The sequence below is a fragment of the Sinohyriopsis cumingii genome, chromosome 2, assembly GCF_028554795.1.
Source record: "Sinohyriopsis cumingii isolate HCF-2022 chromosome 2, ASM2855479v2, whole genome shotgun sequence".
Classification (NCBI taxonomy): domain Eukaryota; kingdom Metazoa; phylum Mollusca; class Bivalvia; order Unionida; family Unionidae; genus Sinohyriopsis; species Sinohyriopsis cumingii.
Genome location: NC_142962.1, coordinates 137,851,190 through 137,879,029, shown reverse-complemented (window position 1 = coordinate 137,879,029; position 27,840 = coordinate 137,851,190). Strand labels below are relative to the sequence as shown.

The following is a 27,840-nucleotide window of genomic DNA, read 5'->3' as shown; positions in this document are numbered from 1 at the left end:
ATCCAATGCAGGGATGAAAATTTTCAGCTGTAAATGACTCCCATTTCCTTACAATTAAATCATTTTACTCTATCTGAGATGAATAATTTGTCAAACAGGTATATGCTCAGAATTAGTGTAACTATATTTACATTTTAGTATCAATCAACATTATAAGATAATCATCTCCATTTAAAACCATGATAATCTCAGGAAATGGCTGCAGAGATTACCACTACTAGATTTCTAGTTTTCTGTAACATTTTGTCTCACAAGCTTGATACAACTGAACATGACAAGACTGGCTGAATACTTGGCAGTCGGGACAAGAAGTTGTTTAACGTTTTATCTATTTTTAGTAACAGTGGCTTTTCTGTTTTGAGTATTAAACAGTGGACATATTTGAAAACGGATTGGCATCATTTGTACCAGCAAAAAAGGTATCCTACTAGAATGCTCATTCTAAAATTTGGTCATAATTGGATACTACTTGATCCTGAGAATAATTTTAAATAATAACTGATGATGAATAAACAACACTCTCAACAGAATGGATGCAGGGCCATACTATAAAAAAGAAGATAAGCAATCATTTAATTGCACAGGAAAAGCTAAACATAGATTACCATTCTACCATGAGACTGTCAGCCCTGGCCCTAGGACTAATTTCAGTTAGAACTGCTTTAGACAAATAGTTCTCTGGAAAGAAAATAAATAAAAGATATAATACTGACGAGTTACTGTCTAACAAATGAATAATACTATACAATCATATATTGTTCAATTAGGGTTTCAAACGACAGATGAAATGCATAAAGGGAAGGAGATAAATTCGTTTATCTATCATTTTTTTTGTGGTTTTGTGAAAAATTGCATTTTTGATGGTACTTGTTACCATGAATTTGAAAAAAGAATATATTTCCACAGAAGAATCGTTGTTCATTGGTTCATGGTTGAAAGCAATCTAGAAATGTTTAAATGTTACGATACAAATAACGCTGAATGCAAAACATGTCAGATGTATCATTACCATGCAAATCTTCATGGCGATAATATCAAAACTTTATAAGTAGCATTGCTTACATGTGTATAAATATTACTTGTACAAGTGTGTGAAACAAGCTATTCCTCATACAAATGTGTGAAACAAGCTATTACATGTGAAAGTGTGTGAAACTTGCTATTCCTTGCACAAATGTGTGAAAAAAGCAATGACATGTAAATATATGTGAAACATGCTATTCCTTGTACAAATGCATGAAACAAGCTATTCCTTGTACAAATGTGTGAAACCAGACATCACATGTGGAAATGTGTGAAACAAGCTATTCCTTGTACAAATGTGTGAAACAAGCCATCATATATGTAAATGTGTGAAGCAAGTTATTACTTGCACCATGGGTGAAGAAAGCTATTGCTTATACAAATGTGTGAAACAAGCTGTTACTTGTACAAATGTGTGAAACAAGCTATTACACGTAAACATTTGTGAAACAAGCTTTTACTTGCACAATGGGTGAAACAAACTATTCCTTGTACAAATGTGTGAAACAAGCTATTACATGCACACATGTGTAACACAATCTATTACATGTAAAAAGCTAACTACCTCTCGAATTTTTCAATCAAAGATGTCAAGTCCATGTATATGCCATAAAAAGGGAAGAAACTCTTCCCAGCCTATCACCTTACCTCCCCTTGCCAGTGTTAGCTGACTATGGTTGTTTACTTAGTTTTGGGTGAGGTATGGGAGGGCATACTAGCAATGTCATCTGGTAAGTAGTCTCCATGAAACATAATTCAATAACAAATTTATTTTCTCTTTTGAATCTTTGAACACATTCCCTGATCACATTAATCTTAGGAGAATAAATAACAGAAGGCAGCAATGTTGGGCATAATCCTTCTACCATAGACTCCCTGGGAATAAAGATTTGTGGGACCAGCACAACCAACAGTCACAGTCACTTAAGCTGTGATGACAGTAGCCAGAGTAGAGAAATGGAATCAAAGAACCTTTTCTAACCAAGCAAAATTACCATGCTAATCCAGCAAAAGTACTGTTCTATAACTGTAGTAATGCTGTGCTGACTTCAAAATGGACTGGTGATGATCTGGACCGCAGCCATGAACCTACCAGGTTCATTTCTTTTCTCTGCAAGCTAGATCACACATAGAAAGGCTTGAGTAGATTGACTGTGCATGCCAGCCAACTGCACCTATTATGTCTCAGATCAACCCATGACACTTGAACACAAGGCTTCAAGAGAGTGCTCTAATGTCATGAGCTGAGATTTTCATGACGTTTACGTCATCTTTTACGATTTTGGAATAAGCTAAGAACTTTACCCACTTTAGCCATGATGTCAGGGCTTGATTGGAAGAAAGGGGTATTGCCAGGCCTGGCAGTTTTTCACTCTTAGTGTTGAGCACAAGGACCAGGTCCTGCATCAATGCCTCATTAGAGTGATTGGAGGAGGAGAGGGGACAGACTGTCATGCTTTGACTGCCCAATGACAACAGCCTGTTTCTCACTACATAGCCTGATTGTGTCATTGAGATTTGAGAACTTATGTGGTCTGAGCTGTAAATAGTCTGGATCCACTAAAAGGGCATGCAACTTGCTCTCTCTGTATGACAAAACTAGAGCTATTACAGAACACTACTATTTGTATGACAGCATCTTCAGGAAGTTACTGGCTAAGGGCTCAAATTAATCTGAATTGAGCCATTCAGCATCCAAGGCAAATTCCAGTCGAGAAACAAGGTGAAAGATTTTGGCCTGTTAAAGTCAAAATTGGCAAATAGCTCTAATAAATATAATAACTTATATCCGCTCTCCCATGATGCCTAATGTGTCTGAGATTACGGAGCTGTAGCCTTTGATCATAGTAGGACTAACATTTTCTCCTCAAAAAGCCTAACAAAAAAGTTATTCAACCATGGTGCTTAGGCACTCAAGGGGTATTGCTGTTGCTGTTGTGCCAGTCCCTGAAATTTCACCACTTCCCCTCGCACACCTTCAAAGCAGAGGGCCTTTAGCTCAGGAGATTCTCTATAGAACAAAATGCTTAAATTCTTTTCTTCACAAGGCTCTCCCAACATGAGTCAGGCTTGAAGGAGTAGACTGTCATTGTTTTCAAATTGTTTGTACCAAGACTTGTGGTGATGGTGATGAGGGGTAAGCATAGTCACAAAAAGCTCTCTCAACTGTCTGAGATTGCATTCATAAACCATGTCTCTGGGTCCCAAACTGGCAAGATGAAGGTGGTCAGGTTTGTGATTCCAGCTCATTTTAAACAGATTTACCAAAGGGCAGCCCCAAAATGCACAAATCTCTGAAAAATTGATGGGTTCTTGACAATGATTTGGCCAGAACATTAAGACTGCCTATAATATGTCTGATCTTGACCATTATATTCATCTGTAGAGAAAATTCCAAACAAGAATCTGGTGATTTCATCCCAACCTGTCTACCACCACTTAAATGTCTGCGGTAATTATGACCATCTTTCCAGTCATTAAACACATTTGTTATAGCCTTATTTCTAGAATATTGATGTGGAGAGTTAACTCTCTGGCCCCTGTTAGTCACTGACTGTGGCAAAGCTCCATAACCAATGGGGTCATTAAAATGTTCAAGATAGTACTTTGAAAATTCTAGCTGAGGTTTTTCCATAGGAATTCATCTTGAGTCACTGTTTGTGCCAGTGATACAAAACAAACCACTGCTTCACTCAAGATCAAGATTTGTTGACTGAGGTGGTCAGTTAAGGGGTGCCATTGGGTTAAAAAGACTGTCTGCAAAGGGCACATGAAAAGGAGGCAAAGGAGACTCAAATTCCCTATCATGCTGAGCAGATCAAAGAGTTGCAAAAAGTCTCTGACTGTGATTCCTTCCCTGTCAGAAAAACACTCCATGAACTCAAAAATTCATGTTGTGTGTAATTTAGTCAGGCAAACAAGGCTGAGGTTTGAAAAAGAATGCTAACTTGGACAAAATGCTGGGATGGAATGAGGTCTGATCTGTCCTTAGCTAATTGATCAAAAACTCTAATTGTCACAGATGGGAAAGAAGACTGTTTCTGCCTTTACTAAAATATAAACTTGTCATGTGTGTTTCAAGGATGTCATCCACATACACTGCTATCACTGCTTTTACTGGTGTCAAGATAGACCAGAAGAGAAAGACAACACAGTTGATGATCTTGGTGAAAGGTTGTTAATGTAGGCTTTAGTTAAGTCTAAACTGACTGCAAATTCATCAATCTTTAATAAAGTCTCACTGATCTTTCCATTTCAGTTTTGAACCTCAGTCAATTATGTACTTATTGAGTTGGCTGAGGCCCATGACTGGTCTAAAATTCCAGTTATGTACTTATTGAGTTGGCTGAGGCCCATGACTGGTCTAAAATTCCAGTTATGTACTTATTGAGTTGGCTGAGGCCCATGACTGGTCTAAAATTCCAGTTATGTACTTATTGAGTTGGCTGAGGCCCATGACTGGTCTAAAATTCCAGTTGACCTTGGTTATTAGAAATGGTAATGGAGTAAACTCTGAACAGTTTGGCTTGCAAACTATCTCCACCATCTGTTTGTCCAGTAATGACATCTCCTCCTGTGAAATTCCTATCTACTCCAACTCATACCAGCATGGAGTGAACAACACCGGTAGCTGGATTTCCAAAAATAAAAAGCCTTTGAATTGCCTGAGTCTCATATTTTATCAATCATGTCGTCAATATTTATTTCAGCTTCACTGAATGTAGAAGATGGAAGGTTGGCCATTCATCTTTGTCTTCCAGATCTAATGAAGTCTTGACTTTATAGACCTGGCTTGCAAGCTGAAAGCAATACAAGCTGAAATGTAAATTATTAATATGATCAAGAAATTCCTTTCACTTTCATATTGCAACCATTTGTGTTAACTTCACCATTATCAAGATCTGAAAGTTTTTATCATAAATTTATATTGACTCAAAATTATTTTACCTCTAGTTTCTTGTGATCCAAAGTAGACAACGGAGGCAGGTACAAGATGAGCCTGCAATATTAACAATTTAACACTGCATCATCTGCATGTATACACACAAAACGAATATTAGTAAACTGAACAACAAAGTTCTTGATTGTGAACAGTTCATCAGTGCATCCTCTCAAAATACTCCCCATGCATATATACACGCTGTCTCATAATGGTTATCTGATCATTAAATGCCTTATTTGTATTCACTATATAGTATAATGTCACGTACACTAGAAACTGCATTTCAACTGCATAACGGCTTTCAAATCATGTACTCCTGAGGATCTTTGATAAGGAGAATCATCCAAATATGATTTAGAGCTAAATTAGGGCTGTAAGAAGGCATTGGCAAATCTGGCTGCTGTGCCCTGCAAAACTCCATCTCTATTTATGTCTTAGTGTGTTGTCACAGAGTAGGTGGATACTTCTACTACTGGTGCATGGACTCTTGGAAGCATACAAAATGTTCAGTAGAACTAACAGATTAAGGTACAGGGTCCTAGACAAAAAGGCCATAAAAAATTTTTTTTTACAAAACCACCCTGAAAGTTAGACTACATCAAGAGATTTGTAGTCTCTACTAATTTTCTCAAACTTTACCATTTTGTCTTGAGTTGGGTTCGAAAAAGTAAATCCATTTCTCAACACCTGTGACAATGTTCTTCAAACATTTTTGGTCATTCTCTTCACATTTGGACAGTAGATATTTAGTGATTTCAACTCAAGCCTGTTTCGATGAAAACCCATCTTATACAAGCTTTGCTGAGCTTGAAATGATTCTTGAATATATTAAAAACTGTTAAAAAATTAATGCCCACAATAATAGAAATATCTTCCACTGTGTATTGAGCATTTTCTTCAATTGCTCCCTCATGGCAGCCACTTCCTGCTGACTGATTGCAGAAAAAATGTCTTTCAAATTGTGGGCCATAGAGGCATGTATTTGTCACTATCTTTAAACAATGAAACGAAGTCAAAATTGTAGGATATGACAGAAAATAACACTGACAAACTTTATCGAAGTTGGCCTTGACATCAGTCACAGTGTACCCTGCAAGTGCATTGATTTTACAGTATGCTCTTTGCTTGGCAGCAGAATTGTTCTCCTTTGAAAGTTTCAGGTCAATGTTATTTACCAAAGTTATGCCACAAACATATATCTGGCATTTTGTAGACTGTTACTTTGTCAATCATTCGGTGTTAAAGTTAATGACAGGTTAAAGATATGGAAAAAAGTTGTAACTTCATATCTTCAAATATTCATATCTTTTCAAGTACCCCTCATACATATTTTGTTCCAAATGTATAGCGGGTTTCACGGTTAGTATCTCCCCTTGAAAACACCAGAGGGCATATCAGTGTAGCTCACTTCCGGATAGTTCAATCAATTAAGATGGCAGATGTAGATCAAGAAAATGCAACAGACCGCTCACATTATGCAAGCAGGATCGATATCTCACTATCTTAAAAAGAAATTCTATAAATATTTGACCAATTATTTTTACATCTTTGTTTTTCTTCACTAACTTGTGCTGCTCCCAGCTTTCAAATAAATATTATCTCCCCATTTCAGAACTTCATTATCTTTCCATTACTACCTTATGCTTTAGTTTGTATTATTTGATTGTGCAAAAGTTTATCGCTGCGTAAAAAGTTCTTGCAATTTATCTCGCTTGAAGAATAATGAAAATATGTTTATTTTGTACAGCTTCAATCATAGCAGTTAATAGAGGTTGAACGACAACGAGAAAAAATTCTAACTTCTATAGGTTTTTTTAAATATTATTATTGATTTAGACTGTTGCTTTTCTATTAATGTTCATTATATTTTTCATGAAATAACTTGAGTTTTTTTTTAAATGCACAAATGTCAACCATGCTTGAACAGACAGGTGCACGTATGAGTCTCCTTGATGATTATTTTATTTCCTTGAACGGTTGGAAATTTTAGAGCATACAGTTTGGAGAAATATCGATGTAAGACACAATATGCATGTATAGGACATTTGTGGCTCTTGCCTATCTGCCTGTCTGTCTGTATGTATGTCTGTCTTCTTTCATCTGGCACATGGGTATGTATATCCTCGAATGAATGTGTGTTCGCATATGTATATTACATAAACATACTCCTGGCTAAAAACGAGTATAAAATGATGCTAAGTTAGAAAGAGTGACTGATAGATAAAGACAACAAATATGAATATTTGTGAGGATCCATTTATTATTGACTTGTAGAGTATGTTCTTGCAAGCAGTCTCTTTTTTAAATCATACTGTTTGCAATTTTACATTCGGTCACATGGATCAATATTGATTAAAAGGCGATCCAAAGTAATATGAAGGAATCTGTGAAATAATTGGATCTTTAAAATTTATATATTTGATGCAAGGAAAGTTAAACAGAATTAAACTAATTTTAAAAAAGCTGTTCCAGATGAATTTGCTGGTGGCAATCAGAAATGTTGTCTAAAGACCCCTGCAAATTTGAGAGTTATTACGTGTCAGCATAAGCAAAGAAAAATCATGCTGAAAGTTACTGCATGTACCATCCGATATTTGATGTTTCAAAAGTCAAAATGAAAATGAAACAAAAAAAAATGTCATTGGGCATGTTATTTAATCTGAATATTGTACGATATTTACACCCAAATATGAATAATTATTCCGTCTTCTTTAATTACACTCATTTACCGTTATGATAGATAATGTAATTATTGCTTTGTTAAGTTCCTCTGATTACGTTAAAATACTGTGTTCCCTTTTTTAAAAAAATAAACTTTTCTGGTTTAAAATATTCAGCATTACAAATCAGGTGATGTATAGAATTCGTGTTATAATTTTCTTTTTGAACTTGTGTTATAACTCTCTTAACTCGTGTTATAAACGAACTATTAGCCTTGCAAAAATAACTGAGAAAGAAAGATATATCAACATATGAAAAATGCATATTACTGAGATTGTTTTCGTTAAAGTTATATAACCAAAAATGCGCAATAAATGTTTAAAATCGGACAGCAGAGTGAAATGTTCCTACGAATGTATATGAAATTATGGATAATGAATTTATATTATCAGGAATGGACAGTGTATTTAATTTAATTATTTGGTGTCATTTCAGTATGGAAAGTAAATATTATTTAATTATCTGATATAATGTAAATATGGACACTGAATCTAATTATCTGATTTAATGTCTATAATTATTATCCTAGTATGAACAAAAGATGTTTGACATATATAATAGATTCATTGGTTTAACCATAATGATCTGTGTAGTACAGCTAAGATGCCTTCCTTTGTTGACTTTATGTTTCGCTAACCAAGTGTAGAATGGTGAACTATCCGGAACTGGAAATTTTGTGTGGGCATGTGCATTGGAGCTAAGGGAGGCAATTTTAGGTGCTATGATCACTAACACCGTTGCAACTGTGAAACCCCCTATAAAAATAACAAGTTGAACATGCATATGGATATATTAAGGTTATCAGGCTGAAATTTACTTATAGGCCAAATCGAACAAGTTTTTTCCTCTGACCCAGAACATAACATGAATGTGCTTTTGTATTTAGTACATACCCCCTCCTTTGCACTTTATAAGGATGTTTAGCTTTACACTGTGGATCAAATTCAAATTAAATTGGAATTTATTAAAGTTTAATTTGATGCTTCCAAGAATATCTATGTGCAGTCAGTGAAAATATATAATTAGTTCCAATCTGGGTATGTGATGCAGAAATACAAACTGAACATTTGTATCAAATGCTAGATCAACTACCATATATACTCGTGTATAAGCCTGTTCACGTATAAGCCGACCGCCAAACTGAACAGGTATAAACACTAAAAAGTGCATGACCCGCATAAAAGGCGACATACAACTCCAAGGCATCTCAAGATGCACAAGTTAAGTTCTAAATGTATTTATTTAGGCAAACTCGTATTTAGAAAAAAAGTTAATTTATTTAATTTTCCATTTTCCTATAAAGTTTCGGAAATAATGCTTTGAAAATTATGCTAATACCATAAAAGCTGAGTTGTAGTTTGCTTTGATGTAAGCGACCTTACACCATACCTGTCAACTTTCACGCCGGGAGGGAGAAAAATAAACCTCCTGATTTTTGGGGTCGCTCAATGCCTACTCCTTATTTCATAATATCTTCTGATTTTTGTAGAGAACTCCTGATTATGACATTGTCTTCGATTTTCATATCTTCTAAACAAGAAAAGTCCTACATGTTCTGTTGTATCACCTGTGAATTATTGTTGTGACGAAATAATTATTTTAGTATAAAACATTTGCTTCTTCACTAAACAGAATGTTAAGTTTAAACATTCACGCAAATGAATGATTATTTTTACCTCTACAATAACAAAAAAATAAAAAATAAACCAAAACAAAAAGATAAACCACAACAATAAAATCGTCCACAATTAATTTCAATTTCAAGAATGATCACTACGAATGCTGTAACTCCATATGCTATAGCTCCATTCCCACAAACAAAACTTACACGAGTGAACACCTGTCATTTTTATATCGTATATACCAATGTTAAACTGGTATAGTTACTGGTTAAAAGTCCCTCTTAACATAAGCAAGTTTCAGGGTTTTAATGATTAAGTGGCCTGTACTGCTGTTGCAAAATGAAACACAAATTCGCCGACTATCAACATAGGAGACACCGAGACATCAAGCTTTCCATTGTGTAGAAAGTTATGTTTGTTCACCTAAAACACAAAACTAAAATTGATTGATGTTGATCTTAGTTGATCTCTATGAGAATTTTAGTCTTTATTATTACCACCACTCTTTGTTTACATGTAAATTATGATGGTTATGTGCCTTGTAAAAATAAACGTGCGTACCTTTTTAAGAATATTACCTCAATGTGTAGGATCGCTTATATCATTGAAAATGAGTAACTAGTGAGCGCATGATTCAACGTAAATGAAACAGCTATTAAGAACTAGCTGAAATGTTATCTGGAAGACTGCAATATGGTCAAAACAATGAATAAAGCAAAATCTGCATCTATGTTTGGGAACAGGTAAGGATTAAATGACGCTATGCACGCTTTTCACAGTGTAAGTACTGTACATTATAGTTCAGCATTGGTCTCCCTGGTAAACCCAACCGGCCCATGAATTATGAAGTCTTTATTTACCTTTATTTAACTTCTTGTTGGAAAAATCAGAAAATATGCACAGTCAACAAAAAGACCTAAAAACTGTTAAGTTTACACTCTGGCCCATGGATAAGCCAAACCCCTCTTCTTCCAGGCCTTTTATTTTTCCTAAATTATTCGGCTTATACGCGAGTATATACGGTATGTAAGATTCAATACGTATGTAATAAATTTAATCATAAAACATTAGAACAAACCATCTGGTTATAGCCTAGAATAGGAGTATAACAGATATTCCCACAGATACATTTTACTTCCTTACAAATTTGCTGGAGATTAAAAGCTTTGTAAACAAAACCTGCTGCAGCATCTGCCATTAATACAGCCATCAAGTAGACAGCAGTTACACAAGTTCACTCTGATATTGATAGCCAACTAAGATCAACCTGTTGGAAGCCTAAATATGTATTTGGCTTCATATTTTGGGGGAAAACAGGCTGAAGAATAAATAGAGGCTGATTAAAGGCATACAGATGTTATAACAACTGAGTGTCTTTATGCAATAATTATGCTGCCATATTAAGCACACCTAAAATATAAGGCCCTTCATTTCCATATTTACCATATCTGTTGGGACACGATAAAAAAAATATTTTTCTTGTCCAAGAACTTATGGTGAAACATTATGTCACTTTGGTCATATGTCCCAAGACTTAAGAAACGAAATACATTTGTATTGCATTTGTGCTTGCCCCCCCCCCCCACTGCACATTGCAACAAAATAGATAAATAAAACGCTTAATTGATAATAAAAAGAAAGAAACTAACCTTGTGTTGTTATCACTTATTCCTTTTTTCAACACGAGCATTAAAGAATAAAATATATCCATGAAATCCATATAAGTAGCATAGGCTTCATTACTGTAGCGTGTATCAATTATGTCTGATAACACACACCACGTTGTTCATTGACATGAACATTGAGAAACGACTGTGTGTGGTTGTGAAGACGCATTCACACATGACACTGTGTTAGGTGCAAAATAATGAAGACTGAATTATATCCAGGTCTACTGTATGACAGTATGTGGCAAATAAAAATCATCATTTGAAAACACATTCACTTGAGGGCAAGTGACAATCTTTTCACCAGCTTGCGTTACAAAATTATCCTTACTATTTACACACAGACATCAATGCTCCTTTGTATTAATTGTAACCACAGATGCCAAGCACATAGAAGCCCTGGTGGTGAATAAACATGACTGGCAGCAAGCAGTTAACTCCTTCTTTGAACCTACCGACAGGACATCAAAGACAAAAGGTTATTTTCATTACAAAGCAAGCCGATCTCAGAAGCCGAATTTGGTTATATCTTTTTTTGTAAAGGATATCAATACAAAGGTTATTTTATTGCAAAGCAAGCCAACATCAGAAGCTGACTATATATTCTTTGAAGTTAGCCGATTTTTTTTGTTTTTGAATATACAAAGACGGCAGAGATATGGAAACAAACTTGGGTTCCATTTCACCTGTATTCATGGGAAGTTTGAAAATAAATTGAAACAATGGAACAAATTTTAAAGTGAGACAATATAGTGCTTTGTGCAGAGATGTCAATGACCCAGCATCACCAAGAATATTTGGAGAAAATAAAATCAGGTGACGAGTTTGTGAAGGCCAGAAGAGAAACAAACGATATCGCAAACAAGAGGGAAATAATCAACCGATATATTGAAGGCAACTGCCAGTCATGCATGACATGGTGTTAGGTGCAAAATAGCCAAGACTGAATTATATCCAGGTCTACTGTACGACAGTATCTCGTAAATAATAATCATTATTTGAAAACACATTTGCTTGAGTGCAAGTGACAATCTTTTTGCCAGCGCGGGTTACAAAAGTATCATTACTATTTACCCACAGACATCAGTGCACCTTTGTATTAATTATTACTACAGATGCCAGCACACAGAAGCCCTGGTGGTAAATAAACACAACTGGCAGCCAGCAGTAAACTTCTTCATTGAATTTACCGACAGAACATCAAAGACAAAGGTTATTTTTATTATAAAGCAGGCCAACCTCGGAAGCCAACTTTGGACTCTGAAGCCGGAATTTTTTTAAAGGATATCAATACAAAGGTCATTTTATTGCAAAGCAAGCTGACCTCAGAAGCCAACTATGGATTCTTTTAAGTGTGCCTATTTTTTATTTTTTTTATTTTGAATATACAAGGACGGCTGAAATAGGGAAGTTAACTTTGGTTCCTTTTCACCAGTATTCACGAACATTTTGAAAATGAAGTGAAACAATGGAACAGTTTTTAAAGTGACACAATATAGTGCTTTGTGTGTGAACACTGACAACCCAGCATCACCCAGAAGATTTGGAGGAAATAAAATTACGTGATGAATTCGTGAAGGCCAGAAGAGAAACAGATCATTTTGCTGACATTATGATCATTAACATGGATGAAACTCAAGTGTACTTTGATCGCATTCCTGGATGGACTGACGATAAGTGCATTTTCCGACATGTAATTTTTGAATGATTTAAAAGCTGTCCCACAACTTATGACTTGAAAAAATTATGTGTCCAAGAACATACAGTGCACAAAAAAATTACTTTTAAAATTAATTTATGGTGTCACAACATATACGGTAAATACGGTATAACACATTTCCTGTTATGTGACGGCATGGTCATCGACCACATTTCAAGAACCTGTAGTAAAATTATATTCATAATGTATTTTACTGTGAGTCAATCTCACTATACTCTATGACTCCTACAAACTGCACTATAACAAGAGAGTGCTCGACATATACCACTATGTAGGCCAATTCTGCGCATTGGGTAGTTCTGTGCATTGGGTAATTCTGCGCAACGATACATCATTTCTGTTAATGTGCTACTTTGGGTCAAAAATTAATTTTGTATCAAGAAAGAACAATCATACTTTAATTCAGAAAAGTCATATTCATAAAGTGAACAAAAAATATCTCACATTTCGACTCAAAGGCATATGAAACTAGCTATAAACCTGACCTAATTACTCGACTGAACTACTGACATAAACAATCCACAAGTAATGTATTTCATTTCTATAGACTGATGGATAAACATTACATCTTTTCAAAGCTGTGCGCAGAATAGGCTGACATACTGCAAGTCATGAAAACACGGGTGGTATCCTGTGTGTCAAAAATTAATATTATTTTGAGCGTAATATTTTGGTGACAACTGCCTCTTTTCAAATGGTAAGCATTGCAGTATTTTATATTCATCAATTGGTCGAATTTGATATGTGTTTTGCTTTAATATTGGAGACGGAAATCTTAATTACACAGAAGTGCGAGACAGCATTGTACCATTAATGCTGCATCTGTTAATCCTATGGGCCAATTACCCATTCCTAGCATTCTGTGGCAAGAATTTAAATAATTTGAAATTGGAGGCAAGCACTATAATTTTGAAAGACTCAATTTTCCTACCTCTAACAGGGTCTGTGACAAATCATTCAAAACATTCTTTGGAGGTGCAGTGTCTGAAATTTAAAAAGAAAAGATACATGACATTACAAGTTATAGTGACTCAGTGATCTTAAAGTTTGCATAAAAAGGGCTTTTTTTAAAGCCTGGACACAGTATTAATTCATGTGGTACAGCATCAAACTCATAATTCATGGGTTGTAGGTTAGATACCAACCTAGGACAGCTTGGGTCAGCTTCATTGGTATAACCCTGGGAACGCACTTAGGTCCAATTTTCTTGGCATGATATACCTAATAATGTGTCAAAAGTTTCATTAATTTTTTAAAACCAACAAAAAAACTGCCCTAGCTCACTAAGTATCCAAAGGAAATTATTAGTGGGAAAATAGTTTCTAATGGATTTGATAAACAAACATTATCAAGAAAAATAAATAGTCCCTTAATGGAACTGCTGCGTTACTGACTGAAAGAATTTCCAGTTATCCAACAAGTCTGTTTTTTGCCCTTTTATTTGTTTAAACTGCTGAATATTGAAAACATCGCTGATGTTCTTGACAAACTCCAACTACCCAATATGGCTGAATTTTTTTTTTACATTTTCTGTCATGGCCTTTGACACTGAACCTGAAATCATAGATAGTAAATCACTTCTCAGGTGGTGCTCTTCAATTTCATATTTTATATAGGGTCAGAGTTATAAAAAAAGAATTTCCCTGTTTTCCTCCCTGGTTATGCTAGCTATTTGAAAAAGACCTTGTATATCATAGGTATTGTTCAAGAACTATTAATTCCCTTTATTTTGGTGTATGATTTATGGGTGTAGTATGGGTTATAGAGTATACAGCTTAGTTGTACTTCAGATCTGCACCTTTCAAAAAACTAATAGCTATACTGGGTCAGTTTCACTTCTTGGACTTCAGAGGCAAATTGTAAAAAAAGAGCAGATAACTTTGTTTTGCATTTTACATATTTGGCAATTCATTCATTGCAGGGCCCCCAAGTGGCCAAGTGGTCTAAAGTGCTCTCTGTTACGGATCACTGCCATCTCACCTCTCTCTGCATGGGTTCGAGTCCAGGATTCAGCTGATGTGGATATGTGAGAAAGATTGCCAGTAGCTTCTCGTGGGCCGGTGGTTCTTCCCGGGTTCTTCCTCCACCATTAATACTAGCCGCCATGCATAGCCTATCGTGTGCTGAAAAATGGCATTAAACCCCACAACAACAACAACAACAACATTCATTGCACTTTCAGAAGCTGGTATTGTTTAGTCTGGCAAAGTTTCTTTTTCCTAATTTAATAACTGCTAAATATAGTGTACTTTAGACTAATTCAGACTGATATTTTGCACAAAGGAGCAACCATTTTAGTTAGCAGTGTACTTAGATCATATTCAATTCCCACAAGTGCAATATCCAAAGAAATTTCAGCCACAGTACTTGACTGTAACACAGAGGTATAGCAACATCCTCTCCACTGTGCATGTTGCACAAGTAAACAACTTTACATTACACCTGGCACTCTTTCAGAAGTTTATTAAATCTACAGAGCATCCCCATAATGACAAATATACTTTCATATGCTAATTTTGGTTAAATGTAGAATTTATATGCAATTTGGTGCTGGGGGTAGAATAAACTTAGGTTATTCAAGTGGCATAATTCAAATCAGTCTTCTAATTTAACTTCAGACTGGGTTTGATACAAATCCATTCACTTTTGAAGTTTTTTATATCTAGTTGCATTACAATGAACAAGTTGATAGTCAGCACTGACACTGTTTTGAAGGTCATAGGTACTGATCCATGTTTTCAGCTGTTCTGGATTGTGAGCATGAGAGAAACAAAGATCCAAACGTCCAGCGTGTCAGTTAAAAATGAAACTTGGTGTAAATCTACAGGAGTTAGTATTAGTAAGGGTAAAATACCCGTGTATACCGTGCTTTTGGTGTCTCTCGCCACAAGCGATCGGCGACGAGACACATGCTAGTTCAGTTGCTTACCTAGAAAAACAACTATCCACTCTAGGTAACGTCGTATACATGTACGACGAAAATGATCAAATCGTTCTATGATGAAACCAAGTTATTTCTTACCTTATTCTGTGACAATACAACCAGCAAGACATCACAAAAAGTCTTTTACTGAAAGCACCATATCATTATCAACATCTGTTGAGTAAAAACTGCAAGATTTTTAAGATTACAAATATTGCAGTCATGGTGAATGTTTGGTTAGTCTTATTTTCATTTAGGACCAACTAGACATCATACAAAGTCTTTAGCAAAAACTCCATGTTGATTTGACCATCTATTCACTGACAGGTGGAATATTGATAAAATGATTTTCAAAACTGTCCCCATGGTAGCCATGCATGTTGTTAGGTACCATTCTAATTTGAGATCAACATCATAAATCTTTTAATGAATACTTCATGTCGACATGACCATCCATTCAGGAGCAGCAATAACAAGATTTACCAGAAAGCCACTCTGATGTCAATACTGGAATTCAAAATCTGTACCATTTTCAAATCAGACCAACTAGATGGCATGAGAGATCTTTTAGTGAAATCCCTGTGTTAATAAAGCTATTCATTCAGAAAGAGAAGTGATTTTTTCAAGAAGACTGCAATGGTAGCCAGATTGATTGTCCAAGGGGCAACATTCCTTTAGAACCAACTAGACATCAAAAGAAGTCCTTTAGTACAAATTCCATGTCAATATGATCATTAGCTTGGGAACAGTAGCAATAGCAAAACTGCTACTTTGATGAACTTCCTCAGGGACAATATTTTCTTCAGGCCAACAATAAATCATATGTCTTTTAGTTATGTCAATATGAACAGCCATTCAGAAGGAACAGTGATAACAAGATTTTCAGAATGGCCACTAGAGTAGCCTTATTGAATCTCAGACTGACACCTTTCTTAGTTCAGACCAAGCAGACATCATAAAAATACTTTTTGTGAAAACATGATATTTATATTACAATCTGCCCAGTAGAAGTGACAAGATTCAAGATGTACACCACTGTAGCCATATTGGACGTCAAGGAGCACTATTTTCATTCAGAACCAACTAGAGGTCATAAGAAGTCTATCTGTGAAAACCCCGTTTCAGTATGATCAGCCATTCAGAAGAAGCAGCATGATTTTTAAGATGGCAACCATACCACCCATTTTAAATGCTAGATCATTGCCATTTTTATTTAAGATCAAATAGACATCAGAAGAAGTCTATTAGTCAAAGCTCCACATTGATATCACTATCCACTCAGAAATCTTTGGTTTAACTGAAAAATGTTCTGGTTGATACATTGGTTCAAATGATCTTGTTCAACCAATGTAAAAACTACAGCTTTTCCCTTTGACGAGATACAAGGATAATAAAACAGGTCAGGAACAGGTAGTGACTACACCACCCCAGCAGATGTGTGTGTGTGTGTGGCAGAATACCTCCACATTCCTTCAGGCAGTACCTTCTTCTAGTTTTAATTTAATCAGAGGAGAAGGTGACCTTTTGCAGGATACCTATCTAATAGAACCCAAATTTACTGAGAGCATACTGAGTTTCTACAGGAGTGCATCAGCATTTCCATCTAGCTCTCCTACAGAAAAACAGTCATTAGAAAAGTCATCACTAAAAACTAGATGACCCAGTTAGCGATCTACTACTTCCTACACACTTGCACCCTTGTTAAAAAGAAACTAAGAAATAATATCCAAGTGAGTCAAGAAACAAGATCTTTCTTAATGAAATACACCAAATGTTTTAAGTTTACTTTGGACTAATTGTCTACACAAGTAGAACTCTGTGTGTGTGCTTTGGATTTTTAACATAGCTTTAGCAATTTTTCCATCATATCGCTACAATGTCTGCAGTGTGGCAGTTTATAGTGATGTCTCACTATCGGGCATCATGCCACAGACATGTACCTTGATCAAATGTCCCACCCAGTCATATTATCCTGACACCAGGCTGACCAGTCCTAACACTAACCTCTTAATGCTGAGCGCCAAGTGAGGCAGCTGTTAGTACCATTTTTGTAAGTCTTTGGTATGACTCGGCCGGGGATCAAACCCACGACCTCCTGCATATGAGGCGGATGCTCTAACCATTTGGCCACTGAAGCGGTCCCCGTAGAACTGATTATATTACAATAATTCATGTTTCTCATAGATTTCTTTCTCATCTTTGTTTCTTAATTTCAACTGATGCGTCTGAAACTATTACTTCATTTTGTTCACAATTTAAATAATTTATTTAATTTAGTGTACTTATTTTAGAAGACATGACAGCAAATTACAGTTCCTTTTGTTGACTTTTTCTGAAATTGTGATTTTCAGAAGATGTTAATAGGTTACAAAATAATGTTAACATATAAAAAGATACCAAATTCATAATATATTTTGTCACTGTATTTAATCTTCTAATGTATTTCTCATTCTGTCTCTTCTCTCTCTTGGAGATGTGGCAGCTCAGTGGTTGGACTGCTAGACTTGTGACTGAACAGTTGCAAGCTCCAATTTTACCACTGGATAAGCCTGGCTGACTATTATAGTGTCTCCCTGGGCAAGTCACTTTACTCCAACTGTCTTGGCACTAATAACCTAGATGCGTTGCTGTGCCATAAAACACCAAACCAAACCAAAACCTCTCTCTCAGTGTCTAATGTATTTGTTTTAATCCATTATTATGAGGGTGATGTTAGGATTAGGGTCACAAGCTTTTCATTATTCATCATACATCCTCCAAATCCACCTGACTCTTTCATCCCTTCCAGTTTTATTTATTACTGTCGACCTTGAAAAGGTGAAAGTACAACTGCACTGTACTAGATAACTGGCAACAGGGGTAATATTAGTTGTACTCTTAATTCCAAAATCTGTAAGTTAGTGTACAGTCTTAAGGCTCCACCTGCAAAGTTATTTAGAATTAAGCAATTTCATCAGCCAGTAATATAATGAATATTAGCTGCATGATAATTAAATACAAGGACATTTTACCGTTACAGGTTTCTGATCATTACTATCTACCACTATGACAGATGAAATGCCAACAAACATAACAATAAATTGTTACCATGGGATATAATATACTGCTAATGATGCAGGTGTCAAAAAGTTAAAGGTCAAAGTCATATTGATCAGTTTGTTAAACTTTTGTTGGGGGGGAAAGATACTTTTATTATGTATTGATGAATAGGTATTTGACTCTGAAGAGGAGTCACCCATGTATATGAGTAGCCTTGGAATGAGAGCTTCATCAGTTTAAGGCCAACGTCATTGGTGATATGTTGTTAAGGTTAAGCATTTTGCAGTACATTTGTGAGAGATCTATGAAAGGGGGTTATATGCTGTTTACATATATCGAATGTCAAGATCACAGGTGCTGCTTGTCATGTTATTCTGGGGCCTCACCAGCATCGCTGCAAGTGAGACAATACATTTTTATAATCCAATGCAATATTCAATAAGCAACTGATAAAGTCTTGGTAATGAAAATTAGAAGTGCTTTAAATTTCTACTCACACAGGTAAAATTGCTCACTCTTTTCTTCAAGGTGGTCCTTGACAAACTTTTGAAGAGCGAAAACTGCAAGATGAAAACATAGGCAGTTAACTGAATAAATTCTGTGAGATGATGACTGAATGGTTTACAAATCCATTTATTATTTCATCACTTCTTTTCTCAGAACATGAATTATTTTCTGACCAAGAGCTAAATTTTAGATTTATAAATAATCATGCTACAACACTTAAAATTTTAGAAAGCTACACACTTAGATGAATGACTGAGTGGATAAGATTCTGACCATGTGACCATACTTTATAGTCTTTGATCAACTTAAATAAGATATTCAAAAGGCTATAAACACCCTAGCATCAGCATTCCATTGTCAAATTCCACTTCATAGGCTGTTAAGGTTCATCTGAAAAAGGTCTCCAGAAAGTTCAATTGATCATCAGCAGAATTTTACTTTACTTTCAAGAGTTATGGCTCTTGACTGATCTGAAATAGTGACTTGTGAAAACTGCCACCCTCATTTTCTTTTGTTTCAAATAAATTTGCTGTGAATGGATGGACAAACTTTGCTTACATGGCAGAGAACAAGTATCTGTACAAACAGCTGTTGCAGTAATGCATCAGATACGAATCAAAGAATGAAAATGAATTTAAATTCCCAATCAAAAATTGGCCATTCAATTAGGTTTATCATACTACTTGATTTCTGTGTCAAAAATGAGTCAAAATTTCACGAATCATTATCAGTCTCTGCTAATCAATTGATATAATTTGTCCAAATCAAGTCTGAAAAAGCAGGAATGGCCTTACACTGGATTTTATTCAAAACTGATCTGACACAAAAAAAATTATTTCATCATTTATACTGATGTGACTTATGCTGAACCTATTCTATTACAAATTTTCTTGGGATTACACATTTTCTCGGGGCTACAAATTTTCTTGGAGCTACAAATTTGCTGTTTTCTGTCTTAAAGTAATTTCATAATTTGTATAATACTGAAAATATAATAGACCAGTATAATATTATAATGAGTTTTAGATTTGTGGATTATATAAAATAATTTTTTAAACCGCAATGAAACATTTTTGGTTTTACATTAGCAATATTTTCATCGGTATAATTTGTGTTGGATTATCAAGAGTAGACTGTTTTTTATCAACATTTCTCATACTTTTCATTTTAGGGTAACATAACTTGTAAAACTGAAGAAAGCAGTTGGGTTCCAATCTTTGAGGAATTCTAGCTAAATGATAATTTCAAATACAGAAAACCAAGAAGAAAACTGAGGGACTCTTGGTTTGATGTCTTACTTGTCTCCGTTGGTTTGAAAACACCTTGAAGAACCAGCCTGTCAGGGAACTGCAACCTGATCACCACTTTTGTATATTTGCTGTATTTTGCCTCCAACTGGGCCTGTCTCAATGCCTTTGTCATTAGAGGCTGATTCTGCTCTGCCTCTCTAAATAAGAAAATTCAGCAGACTATATGTATTTAGTTGTACCTACCACCTGTATATGCTTAGTAATGCACAGACAGATCAGGTCCAAACTTTAATCTACATATAATTTTATGAGAGGAGCAATGATCCAGTACTGTAAGCAAATTATATGATGGTAGTTCTTGGTCTAAACTGTCTGCAGTTGCTTGTAAACAATACTATACTTTTACATATTACCAACACTGTGCAATTAGTATGACCTCGCTATAGCACGCTCCATAATAACATGAATTCATACATAACACGGTCGTGGTGTGGCTCCCAAAATTTCACATACATGTAATTTTCTTGTACATGAAAAAAAAGTCTTTCTTAAAAGTAGGAAGAAAAAATATGTATAAGTTTATTATCATTTTAGGGAAGAGATCACATATGAATAATACAAGACAATCGTGGCATGGCTCCTGAAATTTTAAATGTATTTTTCTTGTACATGAAAAAGTAGATTTTTCTTCTTAAAAGTAAGAAAACTAACGTGTAAAAAGTTTATTCTGGGATCGTGTAGGGCTTCACCAATGTTGCGAACTTGGCGTTTTTTCCTTTTTTGGCGACAAAATATACCATCTGGCAATTTTTTTTATTGGTGACATTGTTGGCTGTTGAAACTTACATACAACCATTGGTTTGGAGTGGAGTAATTCTGAAGCCTCATAAAAGGAAGCCACAGATTGGAAATAAATGCACTGAAATTTATATATTGTTACATAAACAAATTCTTTGTTCATGTGACAAACCATCTTAACAGTACATTGTTAAATCATAATCCGAATATCTTGACATATAGTATGAGTACTGTGTGTTGTGAGATATCTGCTTTTTTGCTGTAGTCATTTCTGGTAACGGAGATCAACCGGACGAGGCATTATCTTGTAATCTGTCTTTCATCAGATTTTCGGCCGCTTGCTAGTAATAATATATTTACGTAGGCTGACATTTGTATGTGGATGGTAAGTAAAATTCCTCTTCTTTTCACTCAGAATTAAATCCTTCAGAACACTCACATTTTCTGTAATAATCCCTATCAGAGCAGAACACCTGCATCTCTATTGTCAGTTGACCTTTTGTTAAATTTTTGATGCATGCGTGGAAGGCAGCATCACATTGCTACCACAAATGTAAAAAATAAAAAACCATACAAAAAGAGCATCTTACTTATTGGTTTATTCCATAGGCAGAGAGGAAGAGTAACTAGAACAGACCAAATGACAGCCAATTCCTTTGTACCCAGATAAAATAGTTTTCTGAAATTTCAAAGGAAACATTAACTCTGAAGCACCAATTATTATGAAAACATACTCAGCAAATGGAGAAAAAAAAACACAGTCTTAATCAGGCAATACAATTATTTGATGTTGCTGCCATAATAAATGGGTATTTGTTCGGTTCTCCAAAGCGGTCCTTTAGAAGTGACTTCAATAACCCATGCAGCCTTCATCAAAGAAAGCTGACTACAATTTCAATAAAAACAAAGAACTTTTCTTCAGAGGAAGTCAGTACCAAACTTAAATAAAAGTAATGGAATCTGATGGATTTTTGCATTTTCCAACGTGACTGGAACACGTTAACTGTGCAGTGAAAGTTTTCATTTTACAGGGAAAAAATTTATGCTTATCCGAATTCGTGTTATAATGGAGCACGCTATAGCGGGGTCACACTGTATCTTCAATTATATACCCAACACATGTTTTTATTTTAATTAACTTATGTCACCTGCCTTACAGTTTCTGGGGTCACTGAGAAGTTAAAAATCCATTCCATGCACAAGATCTGTATTGACCTTTACTTTGATACCCATTACAATGTATTGTGAAGAAGCTCTACTTTTCATTTTAATGCTATGACCCATTAGACACATCTCAAAGGCCCCTAGATTGAATCATAAACAATGCATTACATGTATAATATATTTTGAGCAATTTTAGGAAATGTACAAAAACAAGATAACATATATGTGAAGCATCAAATTGCCCATAACAAAGTGTTGAAATCACTAAATACTCAATAAAATTACACTCTATGAAGAAATTATTTCTTTTAAACACAAGATTTTCATGAATGACTTTTAAAACTTTTAATTTTGGCAGTTATACTAAAGTAATTGATCATCCCAAATCTCCCATGAGTTGTTCCACATGTGGAGGGAGAAATTATTTCTTTAAAATAATATATTAAATCATGCAATTACAATTGTGACTATATATCATCAAAGTAATTTGCAATAATGACATTGTTGTTTAACTGATATGTAATAACAACTTTGTCTATCACAGTTAGAGGTAAAGATGTTATAGGTATCTTTTAAAGCTGTTACATTTGGCAGTTTTATTAAAATCATTGATGATCCTTCCTAATTTCCATAAGGATCTTTCAAAGTTAACACAAGATGAGTCCCACTCTTGCAGGTGACATTAAAGAGCATAATCAACAGAAGTGCAATCTATGCATTTTCGACATTAAACCTTATCCCAGGGCCCCTACCCTTTTTTTAAATAGGCAACCATCTGCCCTGAACAGCCACTTGTTTAGATCCATTACAGAAAATTATTGTAGAAAGAAACCTCTATTAAGCAGCTACTTTTATTACATATTTCATAATGAGATACGTGAAAAAATTAATACTGATGCTAATTTTGTTGCAAGTGTTATTATCACTTGTTATTATTCCTCATTTAGGAATATGTCTGCTCTTATGAATATTATTCAGATCTGTATTTCCATATTTATGCATATTTCAATTTTCTTTCTTCTTCGACTTCCTCTGTCCATTATCTCCCTCTCTCTCTCCAGCAGGATGAACAGACCTTAAAACATGTCAAGATTGTAGACCCTCTTGTATAAATTTATTGATCAATAAGGAGGCACGCCTAAAATGAACTCCAAATAACAAACACTAGGCTTCAAGTATTAACTTTTTTAATTAATTTTCTAAACTATTAGCAACTGAATGTACATGAACTGTTGCTATTCTGTCACCCATAGTGTGCCTTTTACAAATGGAGACACTTTTTGGAAAAACTCTTGGCTAAATATAGTAATAAAATTATCTAAGTGGTGATTCTAACTTAACATAATCATAATCATGTTTGAAAACAATCGAGAAATCATGTATTGATGAGTCTTCATTGCAAACCAAAATTATGTGACAATCAAATTTTGGGGGCAAGATATGTTACTGAACTAGACTGCATGGTTGCCAAGGTCAAATATTCATGTATGAATGCAGAAATGCACAAAACATAAAACAAAATCCATATAAGTAAACTCACAATCCTTAAAATCTCGTTTCAAGATGTTACACCCTGAAATTTGTCAATGTGACAGTTTCATGACCTATCTATATTTCTATTTATACCGTACCCCAATGATGTTTACTGTATTAATCTGCACAACAAAATGTGTTAACAAAAATATAAATGTCTTCATTTTCTTTTGAATTACGTCCTTAATATGACAAACTACACAATCTGAAGCATAATTATTGTACAAGATAAAGTTGTACAAGGTTATTGCATTTAAATAATTGCAAATTTTGGATGCTGTTTTTATCAATGTAGTAATTCAACCTTTAATAGCATTGGCACAGAATGGAGAAAAAAATCCATGCAAATCAAAATTTTTTGCCTGTAAAAAATTTATAATAAAAGAAAACAGACATATTTTTGAGTACATATAAGGAAATACTTTATGATATGGAAACATTTTGTAATGTCACTTTTGGCTTTGCATTATTTTTGGTACTAAGACCATTGGTAGGCAGGCAAAGGTCCATAATCCCTCCCAGCTGACTGAACCTGTAATCCATAGTCCAAGTTTCTCAGTCCAGAACTGGAGAGATGATGGTGGGTAGTTTGCAATTCCACCTGGTCGCAAGAAAGTTAGATAATTGGACATTCCAAAGCATGCAAATCCAATGAAAGACAGAATAATCATATGGTATAAATGATCTGACTCTTTCTTGATGAAGAATCAGTCAGAAAATTGAGTATGCAGAAATGCGTGTGATTTGTACATTGATATTAAGTTGGAAGCACTAACACAGAAACCCACCCACCCACCCCGTTTAAGGACAAGGATCACCATCACCAAGTTGTCCAACATGATTAAGACTATCTTGCTGAAAAAGTGGTCTTTCCAGCAAAGAAAGACATTGATTATAGCTTTCATTTCCAGAGGGATGATGTAAGGAAGCATTTCCTTTGGCCTCCACCTGTTGCTGACATATCAAAGCCTGGCAACATGGGCTTCCTAACTGTACATACTGGCATTCATGCATTCTGTACCTTCTGGTCAGGACTTTTCCAGAGAATTTCTGTCATGGGTCAAATATGGCACACATGAATGATACTACTCATTCATGATCTTGACCGCTTTACTGAGTGGACTGGAAAAAAGGTGCTGTTTAGCCAGCATGGTCATCTGTAAAGAGCACATGCAAAGATGGCCCTGTGAATTCTGATCTGCTACCACAATGAATAATCCAAGCAGATGCAAACAATTTCTCTTGCTGTAATCCACTTCCTGTTGGAAACGGACTCAAGATTTGACAATCTGTACCACATAAATGTGGGGCAATCATCCAAGATTGAGATTAGTGATAAACTCCATACCCAGATGTACAAAATAATTAGAAAACCATGATGATTCAAGGAATGGGAAATTGTCCTGCCCTTGACTTATGATATGATTCTGGAGAATGTCATCCAAATATACCACCATCACTCTGAATGAAGTCAGCTGATGATGCAGTTCATAATCTTTGTAAATGCCCATGGGCAGATGTTTACACCAAATGGAAGCACTCAAAAAATATTTCTTTGGTATGCTAATTGAAGGAATTTAGTTGCCACAACCAGGATTGAGATGTGAAAACATGAATTGGTTAGATTGAGACAGATGGCAAACTCATCTTTTCTGGTGTAGAGTCAGACTGATCTTGCTATCTTCATCTTGCATTTCAGCATAACTACATATTGGCTGAGGAAGCTTAGGTCAATGATTGGCCTCATGCACAAGGAGGAAATGGAATCCACGAGACTGGTTTTCAAACAATCTCCACTGCTCACCTGTGGATCAATGACCAGATCTCTTGCTGCATACTTTCGTATTTCTCGGAACATTAAATTACATTCCTCATGACTGGAGAGGATGAAAGAGGAGGGGGTTGGATCAATGAAATCCAAAGCCCACAACCCAATGACTTGGTTAATCTACTTGTTCTTGTGCAAATAGAGTGATTAAATGATAGCTTAAATGCAGAAGTCTGGCACCCACCAATAGGCTGTCTGCACGTGGCCAGGGTACTGAGTTAATGGCTTGAGTTACGAATTTGCGGAATTAGAAATACCATTTCTTGCACCCTCCTAAAGGTTGGCTCCTAAACTGATTGAGTTGTTGCCTCCTGACATTTAATTGGGATCAAGACTTGTTCTGTTTTGGGGCATTAAGGTGGTGCTCTACAGTTTCATATTTTGCACAGGGTTAGAATTTATAAGACAAAGAATTTTTTCTAGTTTCCTCACTGGTTATACTTGCTTTTAAAAAAAGACTTATATGTCTTAGACATTGTTAAAAGAACTCTTAGTTCCCTTTATTCTGGTGTCTGATTGATGAGTGTAGTATGTATAAAAAAGTATAGAAATTTGGCCTTGCTTCAGATGTGCACCTATCCAAAAATTGCTAGCTCCTACTGGTCATTGTCACTTTCTGGACTTTAGAGGTAAATTGTAAAAAAAAGAGCAGATAACTTTCTTTACATTTTATATATTTGGTAATTTGTTCATTGCACTTTTAGATGCTGGTATTGTCTAGTCTGCCAAAATTTGCTTTTCCTTTTTTAGTAACTGCTAAAGATGGCATACTTTAGACTCATTCAGACTGCAGCGAGGGAGTGTACATCCATACCAGGGCTGACGGCAAGCTGTTCAACATCGCCCATCTCCGTGCTAAGACTAAAGTCACAGAGGCACTCATCCGTGAATTGCTCTTTGCCGACGATGCAGCCTTGACATCACACACGGAAGATGGACTTCAGCAGCTGGTATGTCGCCTCTCCCATGCATGTAAGGAATTTGGACTGACCATCAGTTTGAATAAAATGAATGTCATGGCACAGGACACAGACTCCCCTCCCTCTGTCTCCATCGATGGGTACAATTTGGAAGTTGTTGAGAACTTCACATACCTTGGGTCTAACATCTCCAGCTCACTCTCCATTGATTCTGAGGTGAGCGGCAGGATTGCCAAGGCAGCAGCAGTGATGGCCAGACTTAACCAGATTGTCTGGAACAACCCCAACCTTACAGAGAAGACCAAACTGCGTGTCTACCAAGCCTGCGTGCTCAGCTCACTTCTCTACAGCAGCGAAACATGGACCACCTATGCAAGACACGAGAGGAAACTCAACAGCTTCCACCTGAGATGTCTGCGGCGCATTTTGCACATCAAGTGGCAGGACAAAGTACCCAACACAGAGGTTCTAGAACGCGCCAACATGAACAGCATGTTCTCCATACTCAGCGAGAGGCGCCTTCGCTGGCTTGGCCATGTCAAGAGAATGGACCTAGGTCGCATTCCCAAGGACCTGTTATATGGGGAGTTAGCAGAAGGTGCACGACCAACTGGACAACCACATCTACGCTACAAAGATGTTTGCAAGAAGGATATGAAGACGGCAAACATCAATGTCAACAACTGGGAGAGCTGTGCAAACAACCGTTCCAGCTGGCGTCTAGCTGTCAGGCAGGGAGTTCAAAACGCAGAGGAATAGAGAAGAATAAAACAAGCTGAAAAGAGAGCTAAAAAGAAGATAAGCAAAAGCGTACTTTGGAGCTATGCCATCGTCTCCCGTAGACGGACGGATGCCAAGATTCAGGCTGATCTTTGGAGCACATGGGCGGTTATTTTGGATAGCTCTGTGCTTAGATCATTTAAATTTCCACAAATACAATATGCAAAGCAATTTCAACCACAGTACATGAAAGTAACATAGAGGTAAGCCAACATTTTCTCTATAGTGCATATTGCAAATGCAAACAACTTCACCTTACACCTGTCACTCTCTCAGAAGTTCATAGTATATGTAGTGCACCCCCTGAACAGTCCCTTATCTCTTCTTCTATGATCGTCTCTCTTTTGAAGTTGAAGCTGATTGGGCTTATACAACTGTGGGGGCTGACTGGCAACTTTGAGG

General features: G+C 35.8%; 1 protein-coding gene across 2 annotated transcripts in view; it reads right to left on the bottom strand.

The window, feature by feature from the left end:
* LOC149805914 (tether containing UBX domain for GLUT4-like) overlaps positions 1 to 27,840 on the bottom strand; it is a 76,491-nt gene that overhangs the window by 4,494 nt on the left and 44,157 nt on the right. For both annotated transcript variants that reach the window (XM_089950683.1, XM_089950682.1), the window contains exons 12-16: positions 20,464 to 20,612; positions 19,156 to 19,218; positions 13,628 to 13,680; positions 4,972 to 5,023; positions 606 to 678 (exon numbers count right to left, since the gene is read on the bottom strand). In XM_089950683.1, the coding sequence (XP_089806809.1) occupies positions 606 to 678; positions 4,972 to 5,023; positions 13,628 to 13,680; positions 19,156 to 19,218; positions 20,464 to 20,612 (390 nt within the window). The remainder of the gene's footprint in view (positions 1 to 605; positions 679 to 4,971; positions 5,024 to 13,627; positions 13,681 to 19,155; positions 19,219 to 20,463; positions 20,613 to 27,840) is intronic.